General features: G+C 37.6%; 1 protein-coding gene across 21 annotated transcripts in view; it reads left to right on the top strand.

Moving 5' to 3' along the window:
* LOC140738067 (calcium/calmodulin-dependent protein kinase type II delta chain) overlaps positions 1–18,907 on the top strand; it is a 548,084-nt gene that overhangs the window by 451,844 nt on the left and 77,333 nt on the right. For 7 of the 21 annotated variants that reach the window (XM_073065137.1, XM_073065148.1, XM_073065138.1 and 4 more), the window contains exon 13: positions 4,450–4,487. In XM_073065137.1, the coding sequence (XP_072921238.1) occupies positions 4,450–4,487 (38 nt within the window). Of the gene's footprint in view, positions 1–4,446; positions 4,488–16,939; positions 16,973–18,907 lie in introns of all 21 variants that reach the window. The other 14 variants (XM_073065145.1, XM_073065136.1, XM_073065149.1 and 11 more) reach the window with 3 other exon arrangements.

Genomic DNA, 18,907 nt, shown 5'->3' with positions numbered 1-18,907 from the left:
AAACTACCATTTAACTGACTAACAATTTATGTATTTAAATGAAATACAGAACAAATTAGGACACCACCAGTACCTCTACAATACAATAAAACTGTTTATTAGTTCCTTTTGTTATCGACAGAGGAATTCATTTACCACATCCTTTTGATTGACTGTAAACAAACAAAATCAGTGCAAACAACTAATGCAGATAATGGACGACTGCCTTCATACAATACTTTAGATGATTGCACCCTCCAAATCTTCATTCTCATTGTAGCATTCAAAATTACCGTTGATATGTTCGTAATTCCTAACTTGTTGAAGTAGTGAAATAATTTTAGTTTTCACTTCCGGTCATTGCTGGCATCTCCAAGTCTGAATGCTTGAAACCATGATGAGCAAAAACCATTCTGAGTTGTCTTACTGCTTATTTCTTGCCAACTATGTGACAAAAGTCACTGCTTTTTGAACACAAACACATGCAACTGACACTATTTGAAATCTGATCACTCTAAGCACAGGTCACTCAATTGTACATGACTGAAGTTAATTAGAAACTGTTCAGCCACAGTCTCCTGTCCCAGTTAGGTGGCATAGTGTCCCAAATAAACAAAGGGAATCCCAACTTTTTTTTTAATTTAGTTTTTATTCTTTAAGAGTCGCCCCAAATAAATGGCTTCCCTGGTGGCCCAATTAACCAGAATCCACTGTAATAGCATTAATGAGGTCATCCCTTTCTTATTCCTCAGTTCCATCTGTATACCCTCAGTAGACAAGCCCTCCCATCTGTCCTGTCAGAGCACTGCCGTGAGATTTTCCCTGTCTAGTAATACACCCATCTCCCTTTAGCATGTCTAAAATAACAGAACTCTGCCCCAAATAGTTAGATGTTGCACCACGATACAAAGAGCACTCTTCCAGTTACTGGAGAATGCTGCTCCCTGATGACAAGATGTTGCCATGTTAGAAAGGCAAGAGAAGTTAGGGATGGGTCACTGAATTCAGTGGATTATGTGGACAGGCTAGTGAAGAACAATATTGTTGGGAAATTGGCCCTGCAGCCCATTATGCCCAGGTCCATACTGGGTGCTCATCTAAACTAATCCCATTTACCAACATCTTTTATAAACCTCCTGATTCCCTGGTTATCTTGACAATAACTCTTCACACCCTACCTCCTATAAAAATGCTGTTCCCTTTTCTCGGTTTCTACGCCACCGTCTAACTTCTTCACAGGATGCAGCTTTTCATTCCAGGACATTAAAGATGTCCTCCTTCTTTAAAGAATGGGGTTTCCTTCCCTCTGCTTTTGATGCTGTCCTCATCTACATCTCCTCCATTTCCCGCACATCTACGCTCACCCATTTTTCCCGCCACCTGAATAGTGATAGAGTCTCTGTTGTCCTTACTTACCACCCCATCAGCCTCCACAACCTGTCATCTCTAAAAGGATCCTGCCACTAAGTATACTTCTACCTCCTTCTGCTTCCACTTTCCACAGGGATCACTCCCTCTACGAATTCCCTTGTCCATTTGTCCCTCTCTACTAATCTACCTACAAGCACCAATCTCTGCAGGTGGCCCAGGTGCTACCTGTCCATAGACCTCCTCCCTAATCTCCACTCAGGGCCCAGGCAGTCTTTCCAGGTGAGGCAACACTTCACCTGTGAATCTGCTGGGGTCATCTATTGTGTCCGGTGTTCCCAATGTGGCCCCCTCTACATCGGTGAGACTGTCGTAAGTTAGAAAACTGCTTCGTTAAGCACCTCTGCACCATATGTCACAGTGTGAGTTCCCAGTGGCCATACATTTTACTTTCAATTCCCATTTCCATTCTGATCTTATGCCAAGATGAGGCCACTCCCATCTGGGTAGCTTCCAACCTGATGGTATGAATATCAATTTCTCCTTATAGTGAATAACCCCCCCCCCCATTCCACACTCCGACCTTTCACTTCATCTCACCTGCCTACTACCTACCCCGTGTCCTCCCCTCCTTCCCTTTCTCTTATTGTCCACTCTTCTGCTCTATCAGATTCTTTCTTCTCTTGACCTTTCCCACCCACCTAGCTTCACCTGTCATCTTCTAGCTAGCCTATTTTCCCTCCTTCCACCTTTTTATTCAGCCATCTTCCCTCTTCCTTGTTAGTCCTGAGTAAACGTTGACTGTTTATTTCTTTTCCATTGATACTGCCTGATCTGCTGAGTTCCTCCAGCTTTGTGTGAGTTGCTTTGAATTTCCAGCATCTGCAGACTTTCTCCTCGTGTAGATGATAATGGAGAATTTCCAGGATGCTGCTTGGCTTGGAGTGTTTCAGTTATGAGGAGAAACTGAGTAGGTTTGTTTTGGTTTCTTTGGAGTGAAGGAGGTGAGGAGTAAGATTGTAAGATGAGGTCTAAGAATTTTTTTACCTCCAGAACCCTCTGGAATGCTCTGCATATCATTTCGAAATATTAGAGTTGCCAAGGTGTAACAAACTTTGGACCGAGTACAGGTAAATGAGATTAGTTTAGATGGGCACTCAACATGGACCTTGGTATAATGGCTGCAGGGCCTATTCCCCAACAATATTGCTCTTCACTGGCCTGTCCACTGAATTCAGTGACCCATCCCTAATTTGTCTCCTGCCTTTCCAATATGGCAACCTCTTGTCATCAGGGAGTACATTCTCCAGCAGCCGGAAGAGTGCTGTTTGTATTATGGTGCAGTGTCTAACTATTTGGAAAACAGTGGTTCAGCCCCTTGCTCATATTTTGCAATAAAGACGATGAGCAGTTTTTTCTCTACACGGTGATTAGTGAAAAATTGGAACTTTTCCAAAAGGTTGTGATTGCCAGGTCACTCTAATTGTAAAACATTTATATGTTTTTTTGTTTGGAATTGGTTTCACATAATATGTATTGGAATTGGAAAATGGATTTAAGATGTGGAGCAATCAGAATAATAATAAATAGAAAAATATTTCTGAATGGCCAACTTTTGTTCTAGGAAATTAAAAAATGGCTATCAGAATAAACTGAGGTAATATTCTGTAGACGTTTGATGTGATTGGTGAAATAGACTTGATTGATGAGGCATAGAGCATGAGAAGTATTAAACAGAAACAGAATAGGGTGACCCTGAAGTTGGATGTTTTGTCATTCTTTTACCATCAATGGCACACAAAGTAATTAAATTTGTTCCAATATTGCACTGTATTCAGCAGCATAACCCTTATATTGCTCGCAGTCTTCAGCAAAAGACGAATGAACCCTCTGCATGAAATGCTGTAAGTAGGCTCATTAATTGGCAAAATCTTTCAAGAAACAGCCTATAATTTGAGGAAAATTGATTCCAGTCAAATTAATATCACCTTTTTATTTATAGCCGTAACATTCCAAAAATACTGTTCAAAAGTTCTTATAGAGTAACATCTAGAGTAATGTTCTTCTTTAAGTGATGTATTTTAAGAAATCTCTTAAAGATTTTTGTCCAGATGTATTGTGGACTTGTGTGTCACCATATACAACCCTGAGATTAATTTTCTTGCAGGCATTTGCAGTAAATACAAGAAACATATTAGAATTATTGAAAGATCACACCCAAAGGAACAAACAACCCATGTGCAAAAGTCACCAACTGTGGAAATGCAAAACAAAATAATAATAATAATAATAATAATAATAACAACAACAACAGATAATACCAATAACATGAGATGAAGAGTCCTTGAAAGTGAGTCCATAGATTGTGGGAACAGTTCAGAGATGGCATGAGTGAAGATGAGTGAACTCTGGTTCAAGAGCCTAATGGTTGAGGGGTAATAACTGTTCCTGAACCTGGTATGTGGTCCAGAGTCTCCTGTACCTTATTCTTAATGCCAACAGCACAAAGATAATATGTCCTGGATGGTGTGGTCTTTGATGATGGGTGCTGCAATGGTCTTTTATTAATTCCTCACTACTTTTTGTTGGAAACTTGTGTAAAGTCAGTTACAAGGAAACGCCATCCCCATTTCCTTTAAGATTTTAGATACTTTGTGTCACAAAATTATGAGACAGAAGTAACCTGATCATAAACCTGTTTGTTTTTTGTTCCTACCCTTTTTTTTCCTTTTTCCACTTTATTTGGAATATGTTCCCTGTAAGGTAAGATCCTTAGCCACTAATCGGGAATGTTTGCATCTTGAAGCAATCACTGTCTGATTAATTGATTGATTGATTGATTAATAATCCCAGCTTGCTATTTGAATTTCAAATTGACTTTTGCCTGCCATCAATAAATTTGCTTTGGGTTGCCTCGGCCTAACTGATTGCTTTCAGCTGCAACAAAACATGCAGCAGCTCTGTACCTCCTACTGTTGCCACCGCCGCCGCTGCTGTGTTGTTGCAAGTTAAATGATACTGACTTTGCCAAAAGGAAAAAAATGCTTGTGATTCTTGAATACTTTGCACCTAAATTCAATATATGTTGTCAATTTACAGCAGCAAAAAGTCTGATGAATAAGAAGACAGATGGAGTTAAGGTAAGTTTGAATTTAACACAGACTAGCAAATTGTGCTCTTACTTCTGTGATCTGAACTTATTTGGTGTGTTTCTTTTCTGTTTTCATCACCGTTAACAAACTTGCAGGCTTGTGTGGTTTTCACCAAAATAGATTCCCATCCTGCACACAAATGGCCATTTATTTTTAACCAATTCTTCCCTTACAGACAAGACATCAGGTAACACTGAGGCAAGTCAAACTCTCCTGCTGGCTCCAATTGTGGAGATTAGATTAGAAAATCCTCTTCAATTACAAAAATAACTTCTAGATATAGTACTAATTGCATATTTGCAAGACTTATTTAGGAAATAACAAGCTTGATTACATGCTTTGTCTAGGTGCGTCACTGATATATCCAATTAACTGGCATTTTAAATTTAATACTTGCACTATGAAATTTAAGTTGCTTTGTCACATATTTATTCGTTTAGTTTCTGCAGCTTCAGTTGTCTCAACATTATATTAACCAACAGCTCAATTTCCAACTACAGTCAATTCTGGTTAATTGGGGACGGTACATTTTGGCCCAGTTAGGCAGCTGCCCCAATTAACTGAAGTTTCATCGAAATAATTAAAAAGAATAACCTACCATTTAACTCAGTAACAAATTATGTATTTATATGAAATACAGAATGAGTTGGAACACTGCCAAAACTACTACAGTACTGTAGTTCCTATTAGTTTTCAACAGAGGAATTAATCCAGTACATGCTACCATCTTTTGTTTGACTTACAGACATCTGGTGCAGATAATGAACTGCCTTCATACAATGCTTTTCATGAATGTGTCCTCAGAATCTTCATTTCCATTGTAGCGTTCAAGATGACTGTCAATATCTTCAGGAGTAAAATCATTTCATATTCATTCCTGGACATTTTTTTTAGCATCTCCAAGTCTGAATGCAGTGAGCAAAACAGTTTGGAATTGTCTTACTGCTTACTACTCAATAATGATCAGTGACAAAAATCGCTGCTTTTTGAACAGAAACACACACATAGACACTATTTTAAAAACTGTTTTGTCTAAGCATGGTGTCGTGTCAAACAACTACATGATGTGCATGTGACTGACAATAATTAGAAACTGTTCGGCAACATTTACTTGTCCCAGTTAAGCAGCAGAATATCCTAAATAAATGAAGGGAATCCCAAGCTATTTTCTCTACTAGTTTGTGTTCTTTAAGTGTTGTCCCAAAGAAGTGTCTGTCCTGATTAAACAATAGCCCAGCTAACTGGAATCTACTGTATTTGCAAAAATGTAATGATCTCAATAGGTTTTTGCTCACCCAAGAAAATAAGGATAAAGTCAGTAATGGAAAGAAATATCTGAAGTTTTTAAAAAATGTTCAGCTGGGAATATACAATGTATTGAATCTCATTAGAATTTATTTTCCTCTCCAGAATTTGAGTATTGGCACATTGGCTATAATATTTCTATGTTTCTGTTTGTGTGATTTTAAGACAGATCAATTAAGGAGCTCTGTCATTGAAATTATACATATCTATGGAAAGGGATTTAATTTATAGGAAAATCAGAATCATGGATATATGAATAACTTACCTTGATTTGAATTATTCCAAGAATTGAATTGTTCAACTTCTAATTTGCTAGCTCCAGGCACAATTCAGAGAACTAAAATGTTTTGACCTTTGACCAATGCGTTGGTCTTATAAAACTTGAAATACAGTTCTGTTGGGCCATTTCCCACTAACGTTTTGAATCAGAGTAGACCTTGGTTATTATAATCGACCCATACTTCAATATTTGTGGAGCCCTGGCAACAAGCACCTGTTGCATTGTTGAAGTATTGAAGAAAACTTCTTTAATCCAAAAACAGTTCAAGAAATTTCATTTGTAATTCAGTAAATCTTTCAAAGTTACAGATAAACTGCATCATTTTTCCACGCCTCCTGTAAAGGCCAATGCATGAGTACCTTGCGTATCTAGTAAAGGATGTGCTGACAGATATTGAAAAGGGTTCAAAGGAAGTTCACGAAAATGATTCTGAGATTGAAGGGCTTATCAATGGCTTTGGAACTGTACTCACTGGAACTTAGAAGAATGAGGGGTTTTCATTGAAACCTATCAAATGTTGAAAGACCTAGAGGGAGTGGACATGGAGAGGATGCTTCCAAAATAGGGGGAGTCTGGGCCCAAGAGAGCACAACCTCAGAATAAAAGGATGTCCATTTAGAATGGAGATGAGGAGGAATTTCTTTAGCCAGAGGGTGGTGAATCTGTGGAATTTCTTGCCCTAGGTATCTGTGGAGGTCAGGTCATTGAGTGTATTTAAAGTGGAGCCTGTTAGATTCTTGATAAGTCAGACCTGAAAGGTTACGGGGAAAAGGCGGGAGAGTGGTTTGAGAGAAAAATTGATCAGCCATGATCAAATGGTGGAGCAGTCTCAATGATCTGAATGGCCTAATTCTTCTCCAAAGCTGTATGGTTTAGTTAATATTAGGTTACTGATGCCCCTAGAAGATGTTGGTTGAAGATTATGAGATCAGGATAGGTGGATTAGTAATATTGTAAGACTCACTAGGTGCTAAATTTTATGGATAGGTAGGTGGTTTGTTTACATCTTTTGACAAAAGATTATCATGGCCAAGCAACTAAGCTACAAAACTAAATTTATAGCCCTTTAATTATTTAGTTAAAAATTAAGTGTGCCAGGTGTTTTTTTTATAGAGGAGCAAAGTTTGGTTTGTGTGGGGGAAAAAAAAATTATTGTAAACTGCCTACTTCTCACATCCTTATCTGGGATATTATTGCAACTGCATATGGAAACAACAGCTTTTATTTGGAATATTCTGAAAGAAGACACTACAATTTATATTGTTCAACTGCAGGAACGTCACATAGAAAAGCTGATGCATCAAATAATGGTGCAACTGTTTCGTTCAAACTATTTTTAAACAGATGATATGGAATCTTAACCTTTTTACAAACTGTGCTAGAATTAAATGTTTCAAAGGAAGGTGTGATTAACTGTCAGAAGCTTCAACCATCTATTCTCTTCCCTAATCCTGTTTTAGAGAGGTTACTGCTTTGATAATATATTCACAGGCCAGGTGGAAAACATGAGCTGTATGGAGCTGCACAGCCTCATTTCCTGCTAAAAGATGATTTTTACTATACAAAAAAATCAAGTGTCCCAGCCCGTAGTCCAATTTTCAACTATGATTTTGATGCTACACAAAAAAAGTTGTCTTTGATCTTTATCTTCATTTAAGATAGATAAGCATGCTTGAATTGAAAAGAAGTAATTTGCATGAAATGGGATAATTAACCCTTTCTCTGCCTATTTCTCAATGCACGTTACTTGCATTTGACAGTATATGTAAGATACTTGCTAGCAATTGCTATTTACATCTTCTGTAGAGCTGTTGGCTTCTCTCTATATCAAGTCCATTTATAGTATTTTTATACGATATAAGATACCACTAATCATGCCTATGTGTAATAGATTTTTCTCTGAAAAAATGTTAGCATTTCTCATTCATTTCATCTGCTTCAAGTGGGCAAGCTTTTCCTTGCATTAGCCAATACTGAATTATTTTAGCATGATTTATGTACTGTTTTCACTATTTATGGAATTCAATTAGTTAATGATGTTGTATTGCTAAAGCCTAAGATATGATTGGGATTTTTTTCACTTATTTATGTTCTTGCAGATACTTTGTTTACATCCTGCCTTGGTTACTTGTATTTGCAATATAATTTCCTTGCATTTAAACTTCTAACTGGATTTTTTTTTAGGTTATAAGTTACTTATTCACAATGGGATGATAGTATTAAGTTATAAAATATTTCAAAATTTGAAGCAAGATAATGAATTCTATGAAGAGATATTGCTTGGCCATTTTTATAAACTGGTGGAACTTTCTCAATTTAGGTCGATATTCAGAGCTCATGAATTTAATTCCAAAGCTTCCTCCTCAGCTCTAGTTTATTAATTTCAACTAATGTTTGTGTGTTTGCTCAATTTAGTTTAAATGTGTACCCAAAATACATGTGTATTTTTGTGTTAGAATTTGCAGTTTTAAGTTATTTCATTGATAATTGAATATTAAGTGTAATGTCTTGGATAACTAAGGGTTCATTCTTGGTTAAAAATTTTGATAAAAATCTGTATTTGACCTTCACATGTAAGGAAACATCATTTCCACATGCCTTGCCATAAAATTAAATGTATGAGTTCACAGAGAAAGAATTTATGGGAAACCAAATCAGAAGTTATTAGTAAGTGGGAAAACTAAATCAAAAATGAGAGGATTCTTAAGCATGCCGGTGAGGAATCAAAAGGACTGAGCCTTGGAGTCTTCTGAAAGACCTTCGGAAATTATTCATGGAAGTGGTTTGTGTCAGAATTTTGAAGTGTTTATATGGTAGTAATTGAATGTGAAGTTAAGAGGTACTGAAGATGTTCAATAAACAATCAGGTCATCTCAGAATAATGAAACTGTACATCATGGAAGGGAGCTATTTGGCCAGTTGCATCTGTGTCCACACTCTGAAAGAGCATCCAGTGTTCATCTCTTTCCCTCCTGCTTCCTTGTCCAGTTGTTGCAGTACTTTTAAGTGTTTTCAGAGTTTATTTCATTGAAGCTTTCTACTTCAGTGAAATAATGTGATATGTGGTCAGATTTAGAGAGAAACCTGATCAAGCAATTGTTTTGGGATATTTCTCAAGTTGAGAAGACAACACAGGTTAGGGAGAACAAAGTTCAGAACAAAGACGATGCTGCCAATAATAGCAGAAGGAGGGTAAATTTCAAACCGTGACCTTCAGAACAGATATGGGAGAAACATTTACATGATAAGTAAGATTTTAATTCTGATACAGTAGGTCAATTTAATTTGAGGATAAGCATTATTTCAGAGTGAAATGAAGTGCAGGGAATGAAGTGAATGCTGAACAACTTGGAATCAGAATCAGGTTCATTATTACTAACATACAGTATATTGTGAAATTTGTGAATTATATAAAACGCACTATAACTTACAATAAGGAATTTGTATTTAAAATTATTTCAGAAGGAGCAAAAATAGTGTGGTGTAGTGTTCATAGGTTCATGGACTGTTTGGAATTCTGATGGAGGGAAAGAAGCTGTTTCTTGAGTGTTTCTTCAGGCTTCTGTACCTCCTTCCTAATGGTGGTAATAAGTAGAGGGAATGTCTTGGATGTCAGGAGTTCTTAATGATGGATGCCACTTTGAGGCATCACCTTTCGAAGGTGTCCTTGACCCTGGGGAGGCTAGGGCCCATGATGGAGCTGGCTGAGTTTACAGCCCTCAGCAGATTTAATGCAATCCTGTACAGGGGCCCCTCCATACCAGGCGGTGACGTAACCAGTCGGAATGGTCTCCACAATACACCTGTAGAAATTTGCTGGTGTCTTTGGTGGCATACCAAATCTTCTCAAACTTCTAATAAAATATAGCCACTAAGCATTCCTTCTTCATAATTGTATAAATATGTTGGGCTCAGAATAGATCTTCAGAGATGCTGACACCCAGGAACTTGAAACCGCTCAGCCTTCCCACGGCTGACCCCTTGGTGACGAATGTTGCGTGTCCCTCGACGTCCTCTTCCTGAAGCCCACAATCAATTCCTTGGTCTCACTGACATTAAGTGCAAGGTTGTTGTTATAATATCACTCCTAGAATTATCTATCTCACTTCTGTACGCCTCCTCATCACCATCTTAGTTTCTGGAAACAGCAGTTGTCTTATCAGTGAATTTGTAGATGGTGTTTGCACTGTGTATGGTAAATAGAGGATGAATTTCAGTATGGGTACTACAGTGGTTGGAAATGAAAATGGCACTTTAATTATTGAGGTAATGTTGAATTGCATTGTGAAATTTGTAACTCACCCCTAAGCTGGAAAGAGACAAGAAGATCGTACATGAAGTTCAACATGAAGAGCTGATGGGGAGAAGTATTTGTTGCATGTGAAAATTTGTCCCTACAGTGAATCACAGAATCATAATGCAGAAGGAAGCCAGTGTCTGAAAGCAAGAAATTGTGGCCCGTCGAATTCTCAATGTTGGGATGAGTCTAAAAGCACAAGGAGGGGAAAGAAATGATAGGAAGATTCTGGGGTGACAGTGAAGGATGTACCGGCACTTTTGGATTATCTCAGCAAGGGACAGATAATGATTAAGGAATAGAGGGCATTCCATGGAGTACAGGGTGAGAACATGTCTTCCAGCCTATTGTATCTACTCTGACCATGCCAAATTAAATTAATCTCATATACCAGTACATAATTGATTTCCTTGCCTCTTCATGTGCTGGTCTATGTGCCTCTTTACTTCCACCACCTCCCCTGCAACTGTATTTCAAGCACATACTATTGTCTTTGTGCACACAAGAGTGGAGAAGTGCCTTGACAATCTCCTTCGAGCTTTTCTTCTCTTTCTTTATACCTATGCTCTTCAGCATTTGACATTACCACCATGGAGAAAGAAAGACTCTTCGATATCTAACCTATTCATGCCGCCCACAACTTTATAGACATATCAGGTCACCCATTTTACCTTGAACATGTCAGAAGAAACAGTGCAAGTTTGTCCAACCTCTTTTTATATAGCTGGGGTACTCCAATCCAGGTGAACCATTTGTGTTCTCTTTCTAAAAGTCATCTGCATTCTTCCTATAATGTGGTGACCAGAATTATACACAGCACTCCAAGCGGAGATTGTTGATAAATGCAGGTTTGGTTGCAATATGGATGAAATCATGTAGGAACAGTCCTATTGAGGATGGGCCCTGGCATGACAAGTTAATGCTTAGAAAATTAATAAGTAGTGTTATACTTTCATATGTTGTATGTTCATGTATTCCTTTCCTCTAAAACTAATTTTATAAATGTGCTGATGCATAGAGCTGTTAACAAGATGATGCCTTTAACAATAGAGTGATGTAGCTGCTGCAGCCTTGGAGGAAAAAGATGACAAGAAATTCCATGAAATTATGTGCTTACATGTTAAGCTGTATCAATGCTAGAGTTAACAGTTAAGCTTTAATTTTATGTATGTGCACCAAGAATTGAATAATGAAGAAATCAGCTGCAAAATTAGTGGATACAGGGAAAACTTTTTGGCAGCTGTTGATAAATTATTTTTACTATCTTTTAATGTGGTAGTTTTTGTGTATGTATTTCTAAGTAAATTATTATTTCTAGAAACGGCAAACAAAATGCTGCAAATTACATTGAAATAACTGATATTTATTTTGCCCTCTTTGCAGTAGAGGAGTTATCAGAAGACAGTATTTAGGGCATTTGATCTGTATGGGTTGATGAGAGCAGGGAAATTTATAACCTCTTGGCCAAATCATCAGAAGCAGACTTTATGCATGACAGAGTTCTTGTTTCTTGTCTGAGTTGTGCTGCAGAGGATGGTGCACGTGATTGTACTAGTAGTTAGTACAGCCTTTGAATTTTTATAGGGCATCGAGGCACTGCAGAGTAATTCATATTTCTGGATGTTGCTGTGGAGATCTCTCCAGAGGTGATGTAGTGTGAGCGATTGCACCATTTCTTTATAGGACTAGGAACTGACTCTGTATCTTTGAAAATAGAACTCAAATAATTGTCAATATATCACAGGAGGACAGCTATAATTTCCTTGTTCATAGTATGTATAAAGTACTTCATTGTTCAGCTTGTGTCTTGCAGCCAGAGATTATGAAAGCATATCTTGTTTAGTTTATATGGTGAGCAAACATGCATCAAACATTTGGATAGCAGAAGAAGGATCAGTCTGAGTCAGCATGGATTTATGAAGGGAAAATCATGCTTGACTAATCTTCTGGAGTTTTTTGAGGATGTAACTATGAAAATGGACAAGGGAGAGCCAGTGGATGTAGTGTACCTGGACTTCCAGAAAGCTTTTGATAAAGTCCCACATAGGAGATTAGTGGGCAAAATTAGGGCACATGGTATTGGGGGCAGAGTACTGACGTGGATTGAAAATTGGCTGGCTGACAGGAAACAGAGTAGCAATTAACGGGTCCCTTTCGGAATGGCAGGCTGTGACCAGTGGGGTACCGCAAGGTTCGGTGCTGGGACCACAGCTTTTTACAGTATACATTAATGATTTAGATGAAGGGATTAAAAGTAACATTAGCAAATTTGCTGGTGACACAAAGCTGGGTGGCAGTGTGAAATGTCAGGAGGATGTTATGAGGATGCAGGGTGACTTGGACAGGTTGGGTGAGTGGGCAAATGTATGGCAGATGCAGTTTAATGTGGATAAATGTGAGGTTATCCACTTTGGTGGCAAGAACAGGAAGGCAGATTACTATCTAAAATGGAGTCAAGTTAGGAAAAGGGGAAGTACAACGAGATCTAGGTGTTCTTGTACATCAGTCAATGAAAGCAAGCATGCAGGTACAGCAGGCAGTGAAGAAAGCTAATGGCATGCTGGCTTTTATAACAAGAGGAATTGAGTATAGGAGTAAAGAGGTCCTTCTGCAGCTGTACAGGACCCTGGTGAGACCCCACCTGGAATATTGTGTGCAGTTTTAGTCTTCAAATTTGAGGAAGGACATTCTTGCTATTGAGGGAGTGCAGCGTAGGTTCACAAGGTTAATTCCCGGAATGGCGGGACTGTCATATGTTGAAAGATTGGAGCGACTGGGCTTGTATACACTGGAATTTAGAAGGATGAGAAGGGATCAGATTGAAACATATAAGATTATTAAGGGATTGGACACACTGGAGGCAGGAAGCATGTTCCCGCTGATGGGTGAGTCCAGAACTAGAGGCCACAGTTTAAGAATAAGGGGTAGGCCATTTAGAACAGAGATGCGGATAAACTTTTTCACCCAGAGAGTGGTGGATATGTGGAATGCTCTGCCCCAGAAGGCAGTGGAGGCCAAGTCTCTGGATGCATACAAGAGAGAGATAGAGCTCTTATAGATAGCAGGGTCAAGGGATATGGGGAGAGGGCAGGAACGGGGTACTGATTGTGTCTGATCAGCCATGAGCACAGTGAATGGTGGTGCTGGCTAGAAGGGCCAAATGGCCTACTCCTGCACCTACTGTCTATTGTCTATTATTATCAACATTTGTGCCATTGAGATCCTTTCAGTGATCAGCTTGTCAACAAGTGAAACACCATTTCCTAAGAAATATTAAATCAAGGCTTTAATTTAGGAATAAGTATAACATGTTTTCTATTCAAGAAAAAAATGACTGCTAATAAATCCCTTGTCACCTAAATGTTGACAGCTATTAGTAGGGGATTGCCTCATTTTTCATGTCCACTTAATAAAGCTTTGACTCCAGTAAGGACATGCTATTTTGCACTATGGATTGTGCATTGGTGGTGGAAAGACATTCGATGGTAAGGAGAATCATTATCAGGTTTATTATCACTAAATAAATGCTGTGAAATTGTTTAGCAGAGGCATACAGTGCAAGACATTAAAAAAATAACTAAGTTACAAAACTAAATAAAAATAATAGGTGATTAGTGTGAAAGTGGGATAGCAAAGATAGTATTCTACAACAGTATCCGTAGAGAGTTACTGCAGAAATCCTCCGACTCTGGCCTCACTCAATATTTGTGCCTGGTCCTGAGAAGTTTCTCAAAAGAAATGCACCACAGAAGGTTGAGGGTAGGGAATTCAAACAATAGTTTTATGGTTGAGAAGATATGTGTCGATTTTTCACTTGCTAAATGTTTCTGACCTTTAGTTTAAATGTTAGTACTTTTACTGAGGTAATTGCTCTTGTTGATCAGGCTGATTCTACAGAGAATCTTTTTATCACTAATACTGAGGATGAGTTGAGCTATTAATTTTTCTCCAATGCCCATTAACTTCCTCTGCTTAATCACGCTTTTTTAAAATTCATCTTTGGGATCTGGGCATTGTTGTAAAGACTGACATTTATTTACCATCTCCAGTTGTCCTTGGGATGGAATTTGAGGTTTCTCCCCAGAGTCATAGTGTTGTACAGCATAGAAACAGCTGCTTTATTTTTGTTTTTATTCAGTTTATTGAATGCAAACTTCACAGCAGTGTGATGGGGTTGAAAGATGCCTAAATCACTGTTTTAGACTTCTGGGTTGCTTGAACAATGACTTAACCATGATTTTGCCATTCTCAATCACACCCAAGCCATTATTCTTACCAGTTGAAACATTTAAGCTATTGAACTTGAGACTCCAGCACTCTCTGCACCAACCACTCTTATAAGCACTTTCTTCCATTCAAATGTAAGCTTGTGTAGATACCATTACAAGAATCACTCCAGTAAAAATGATCAATGAGGCACAGAGATTCTGTACCAACAAGTAACTTTGATTGTCTCAACTAAAAAGCACAAGGGTTCATAAACAAACTACCTGTGTGTACCCCACTAGAATCCCAGACCCTCCCTGAGCAGTCAGAAAGGAGTCTACACTGGCCAGGTATTTCTCATGGTCCCAATCTCCACATGTCCATGGGGTCCTCTTTATCCACAAAGTTTGGTCTCTGTTGTTATCGTCCCTGCGTATTTGGAGCTCATGACTCTTGTAGTGTTACTCATCAATTGATCTCCATCCGAATGGCTCAAGGTCACCTTCTTACTGGTCATTGTACAGGGCTACAGCCAACATTGTTTCATGGTTCTGCCCACTCCAGCCTTGTGTATTTGTGTCTTTACACTCTGACTGGTCCAAACCAGTGAAATGAAGCAACCTAGATAGTGTCTAGAGGTAGGTGTGATATTTTACATAATAAGTAGCTACTCCTTGGAGAATGGTCTCAGATTTAGCAGGTAATTACCTGAAGTTCCTTGTGTCCACATTTGATTGCTCTGATTAGATTGTCCCAGAGCAAGAATGAGTTCAGAAACCACAGAATGGGAAACAAAGACAACTGGTTTGTCTGCTTCCCTTGTCCTTGATTCATCAAATCCACTAATTGCATATTGTAGTTCCTTCTGGCCAACAATACCTTTCACCTGTATTATTTTTAACAATCGTTTTTTATTCAATATGGATGCATCCCATTCTAAATTATTCTCCTATGAAGTATTAGTGTAAAATTTTGTAAAGTTGAGATGTGTTAGGTACTTATTAACTCCATTTCATTGGTAAGTTAGTTGCATGGGAACATCTGCAGCTAACATACTTGTATAAGTACCTACTAAAATTCCAGACATTTCAACAATTGCTCGAATAACATTATGACAACTCAGTAATTTATGCGGTACTTTTAGTTGAAGGATATGCCACATTGCAATCTGAAGTATACGGTGTTTGCTGACGGTCTGACTTATTGCTATAAGATTGAATATGTTGTTAATAACAAATATCGATGTTATGGCATGGAAGAGTTTTAATGATAGATAGATAGATAGATACTTGGTTCATGCCGGTTCATGCACTGTATGGAGGAATTGTAAGTAGAAGGACAGTGAGATAAAGGGAAATAATTTGGGCATCTTGCAAATTCCCAATTCTGTGTAGTATTGCTCGCATGACAATGTAGTTAAAATTCCAAAAAGAACATTGTGAAGAAATAGTTATCCAGAAAGCTGCTATTGCAGAAAATGCTGAGCCATTCCCAAGACAAGAGTATACAGTTGAACTTCAGGAGTGACAGTAAATAACCAGGCAAGATTGTTTACTACATTTCACTTTGGGTGGTGGGGTGGCCTGGAATTCATGGCTATTGAAATACATTTCTTGGAAATTATATATCTTTCATTTTTTTTAAAGTTTTTTTTGTGCAGCAGCTTATGGGGAAGTCAAGGTTATATTGCAGACTGGTGTATGGAAGTTAGATGGAGACAAGTTTTTGTATAATCTAGCAGTACCGGAGAAGCTGAAAGTTTGTGTGTGTGTGTGTGTGTGTGTGTCTCTTGCAGTTTATCAGAAATGAGTGCTGAAACATGAACAAAACAGATCTTTCCTTTTACATCTCACCATGCAATATTTTAGTGAATTTGTCTAAGATATTTTAAACATTAACATGATTAGCCTTATTTTTCACATAGCTAGACAAAGAAATGTTTTATCTGTTCAGGTCAACTTGATTTTTGACCATAAGGAAGAAATTCAGCATTGAAAACAATTGAGTTTTGTGTTTCACTGCAACTCTATCATCCCGTTGTGCCATATGTAATCTCAGCTCATTAACAGCAATAAATATTATAAGAGTATTTTGTATTATTTAGCAGCTACTGTAACCTTCGTGCCTTGTATGTGTTGCATTTCTTTTTCTTTTGCCAAGTTAGTTGTTTTCCTTCTTCACTACTAATTTTGATGAAAATCTCTATCTTTTAATTGTGTTTTACTTTTGCCTTCCATTTTGTGGAACTTTTTTCTGTTTCTAGATAATTTTTACTGCAGCACAAGACAGTTTCTGAAGAAATAATTTCTTTAAACTATCAAAATTATCTTCTTTTTCTTTCTCTTTGGTCAGAAAAGGAAGTCCAGTTCGAGTGTTCAAATGATGGTGAGGATTTTTGTCTGACAGCCGTCTTACTTGGGTCTTTTTGTTCTACTGTGTACTAATAATGAATATTATATTTTTAAATTTTTACACACAATTGCACTTGACATTGTGTCCTACTGGAATTTGTTCTGCTTAGCCAACATTTCAAATGAAAGCCTTGATTTGAATATTTATTAAAGTTTCCTTTAATCTTTCCATATCAGAAAAGAATTATTGTTTATCTGAATATGATGCTATATGTCCATTAATGTGACAAATATTAGTTTGCTGAATAATTTGAAATTATAGTACATTATTTGTTTTTTAAATATCTTAAAGATAAATGAGAAGCATATTCATTTTGTGTGAGACTATACTTCACAAGATAATTAGAGAAAACAGAATTCTGTGGGTTGTACATTTAAGTTATTAATATTGATTACTCATAGCATTGAACTACATAGATTGAAGTGGTATTTTATGATAGTTTACTGTAAAATGTGATTATGTGTCTCCTGTTCAGGAAAGTCTTGGAACCTCATTAAGCGCCAATGTATGAAGATGGGTGTCTCACATTCAATTCATATTTTCAGAAATCAGCTTCAATTTTCAGATCATTGTTAAAGTTTCTGCAATTTTTTGATAATATGATTTATTTTTTAATGTAATTAGGCAAATTTTTTATTCAAAATAAAAGAACTATTAATTTGCAGTTAACTTAATGGAACCTCTATAAGCACCCTGAAGTGAGTTTAACAAGAACTAGCTCTTTGTACTATATGTTATCTCCTCCTTGCAAAGAAGCCAAGTTGTTCAGTTCCAATTTTAATTGAAAATGATTGTATTTGCTTCATTTAAGTAACATAAACTAATGACAAAAATAGCCCAATTGCACAGTTGTTGAGCATTTAAAATTACACATTTCACTTTTTTCTGTGGTTTATAAAGTTTACATCTACAGCCGTGTCAATGGGTTTGAGGGAACAAATCCACCAAACATTGTGAATTATTGTGTTCAGGCAGGCCAGATATCTTGAACAATTGAGTGGCTATAAAATGTTTTAATGGAATGACACAGTAAAAAGGATATGGCTACCGTGCTTGGTTTTGTGGAGATGCATAAAGTCAAGAAAAGATCCACATTTTAGAAACTGAAAGGAAAAGTAATTCTTAAAAAGTAAGCCTTATAAAGTAAGATTTAAGTTTGTTCAATATTGAAAACATTTGACTAGCTCCTCTGACCAACCAGCACAGAATGCAGTCTGATGTGTTCCAGAAGAGCAAAGCAGATTTTCCAATACTTAACTGTTCCAGGGTGGTACCAGATTGACAGCTGTAATGTTGATCCTGTGAAACTTGGATTTTATTGAAATACAAGACTTTAGTTATTGTTCCAGGAACCTCTTTTCTCCTTTCCTAGATAACAACAGAAGGTAATTACTTTGGTGTACATTATCTTGCATTGTTAACAAGTTAGCTGTTTTGTGTTCAATCTAATACAACTAACTTTGGTTACTTAACTGTTACATATATTTTATGGCATCTATAAGCATTTTCAAACAAAGCAATCTCAAATGCAATTGCTTAGGGCTGTTTACTTTACCTAAGGCAATATAAGTCTTGACCTTAAACAACACACACAACTCAGCAGGTCAGACATGACACCATCCATGGAAGTGAATGCACAGTCATTGTTTCAGGTCCAGACCATTCATCAGGACTGGAAAGGAAGGGGGAAGATGCCAGAATCGGAAGGAGTGCAAGCTAGAAGGTGACAGTTGAAATCGTGAGGGAGGGAGGTGTGTGTGCCCTCCTGGCACTTAACCCTGCAAGCTTGATAAGTGCCTTTACATCTCCCAGGGCCATCTCACCACCATTCAGTGCCCCAAATAGTTCATACAGGTGAGCTGACACTTCACATGCAAATCTGTCAGGGTCCTCTATTATATCTAGTGC

Source organism: Hemitrygon akajei, chromosome 13 (genome assembly GCF_048418815.1).
Source record: "Hemitrygon akajei chromosome 13, sHemAka1.3, whole genome shotgun sequence".
NCBI classification, from domain to species: domain Eukaryota; kingdom Metazoa; phylum Chordata; class Chondrichthyes; order Myliobatiformes; family Dasyatidae; genus Hemitrygon; species Hemitrygon akajei.
The sequence above is the reverse complement of the archived record's forward strand: the minus strand, read 5'-3'. Positions and strand labels throughout refer to the sequence as shown.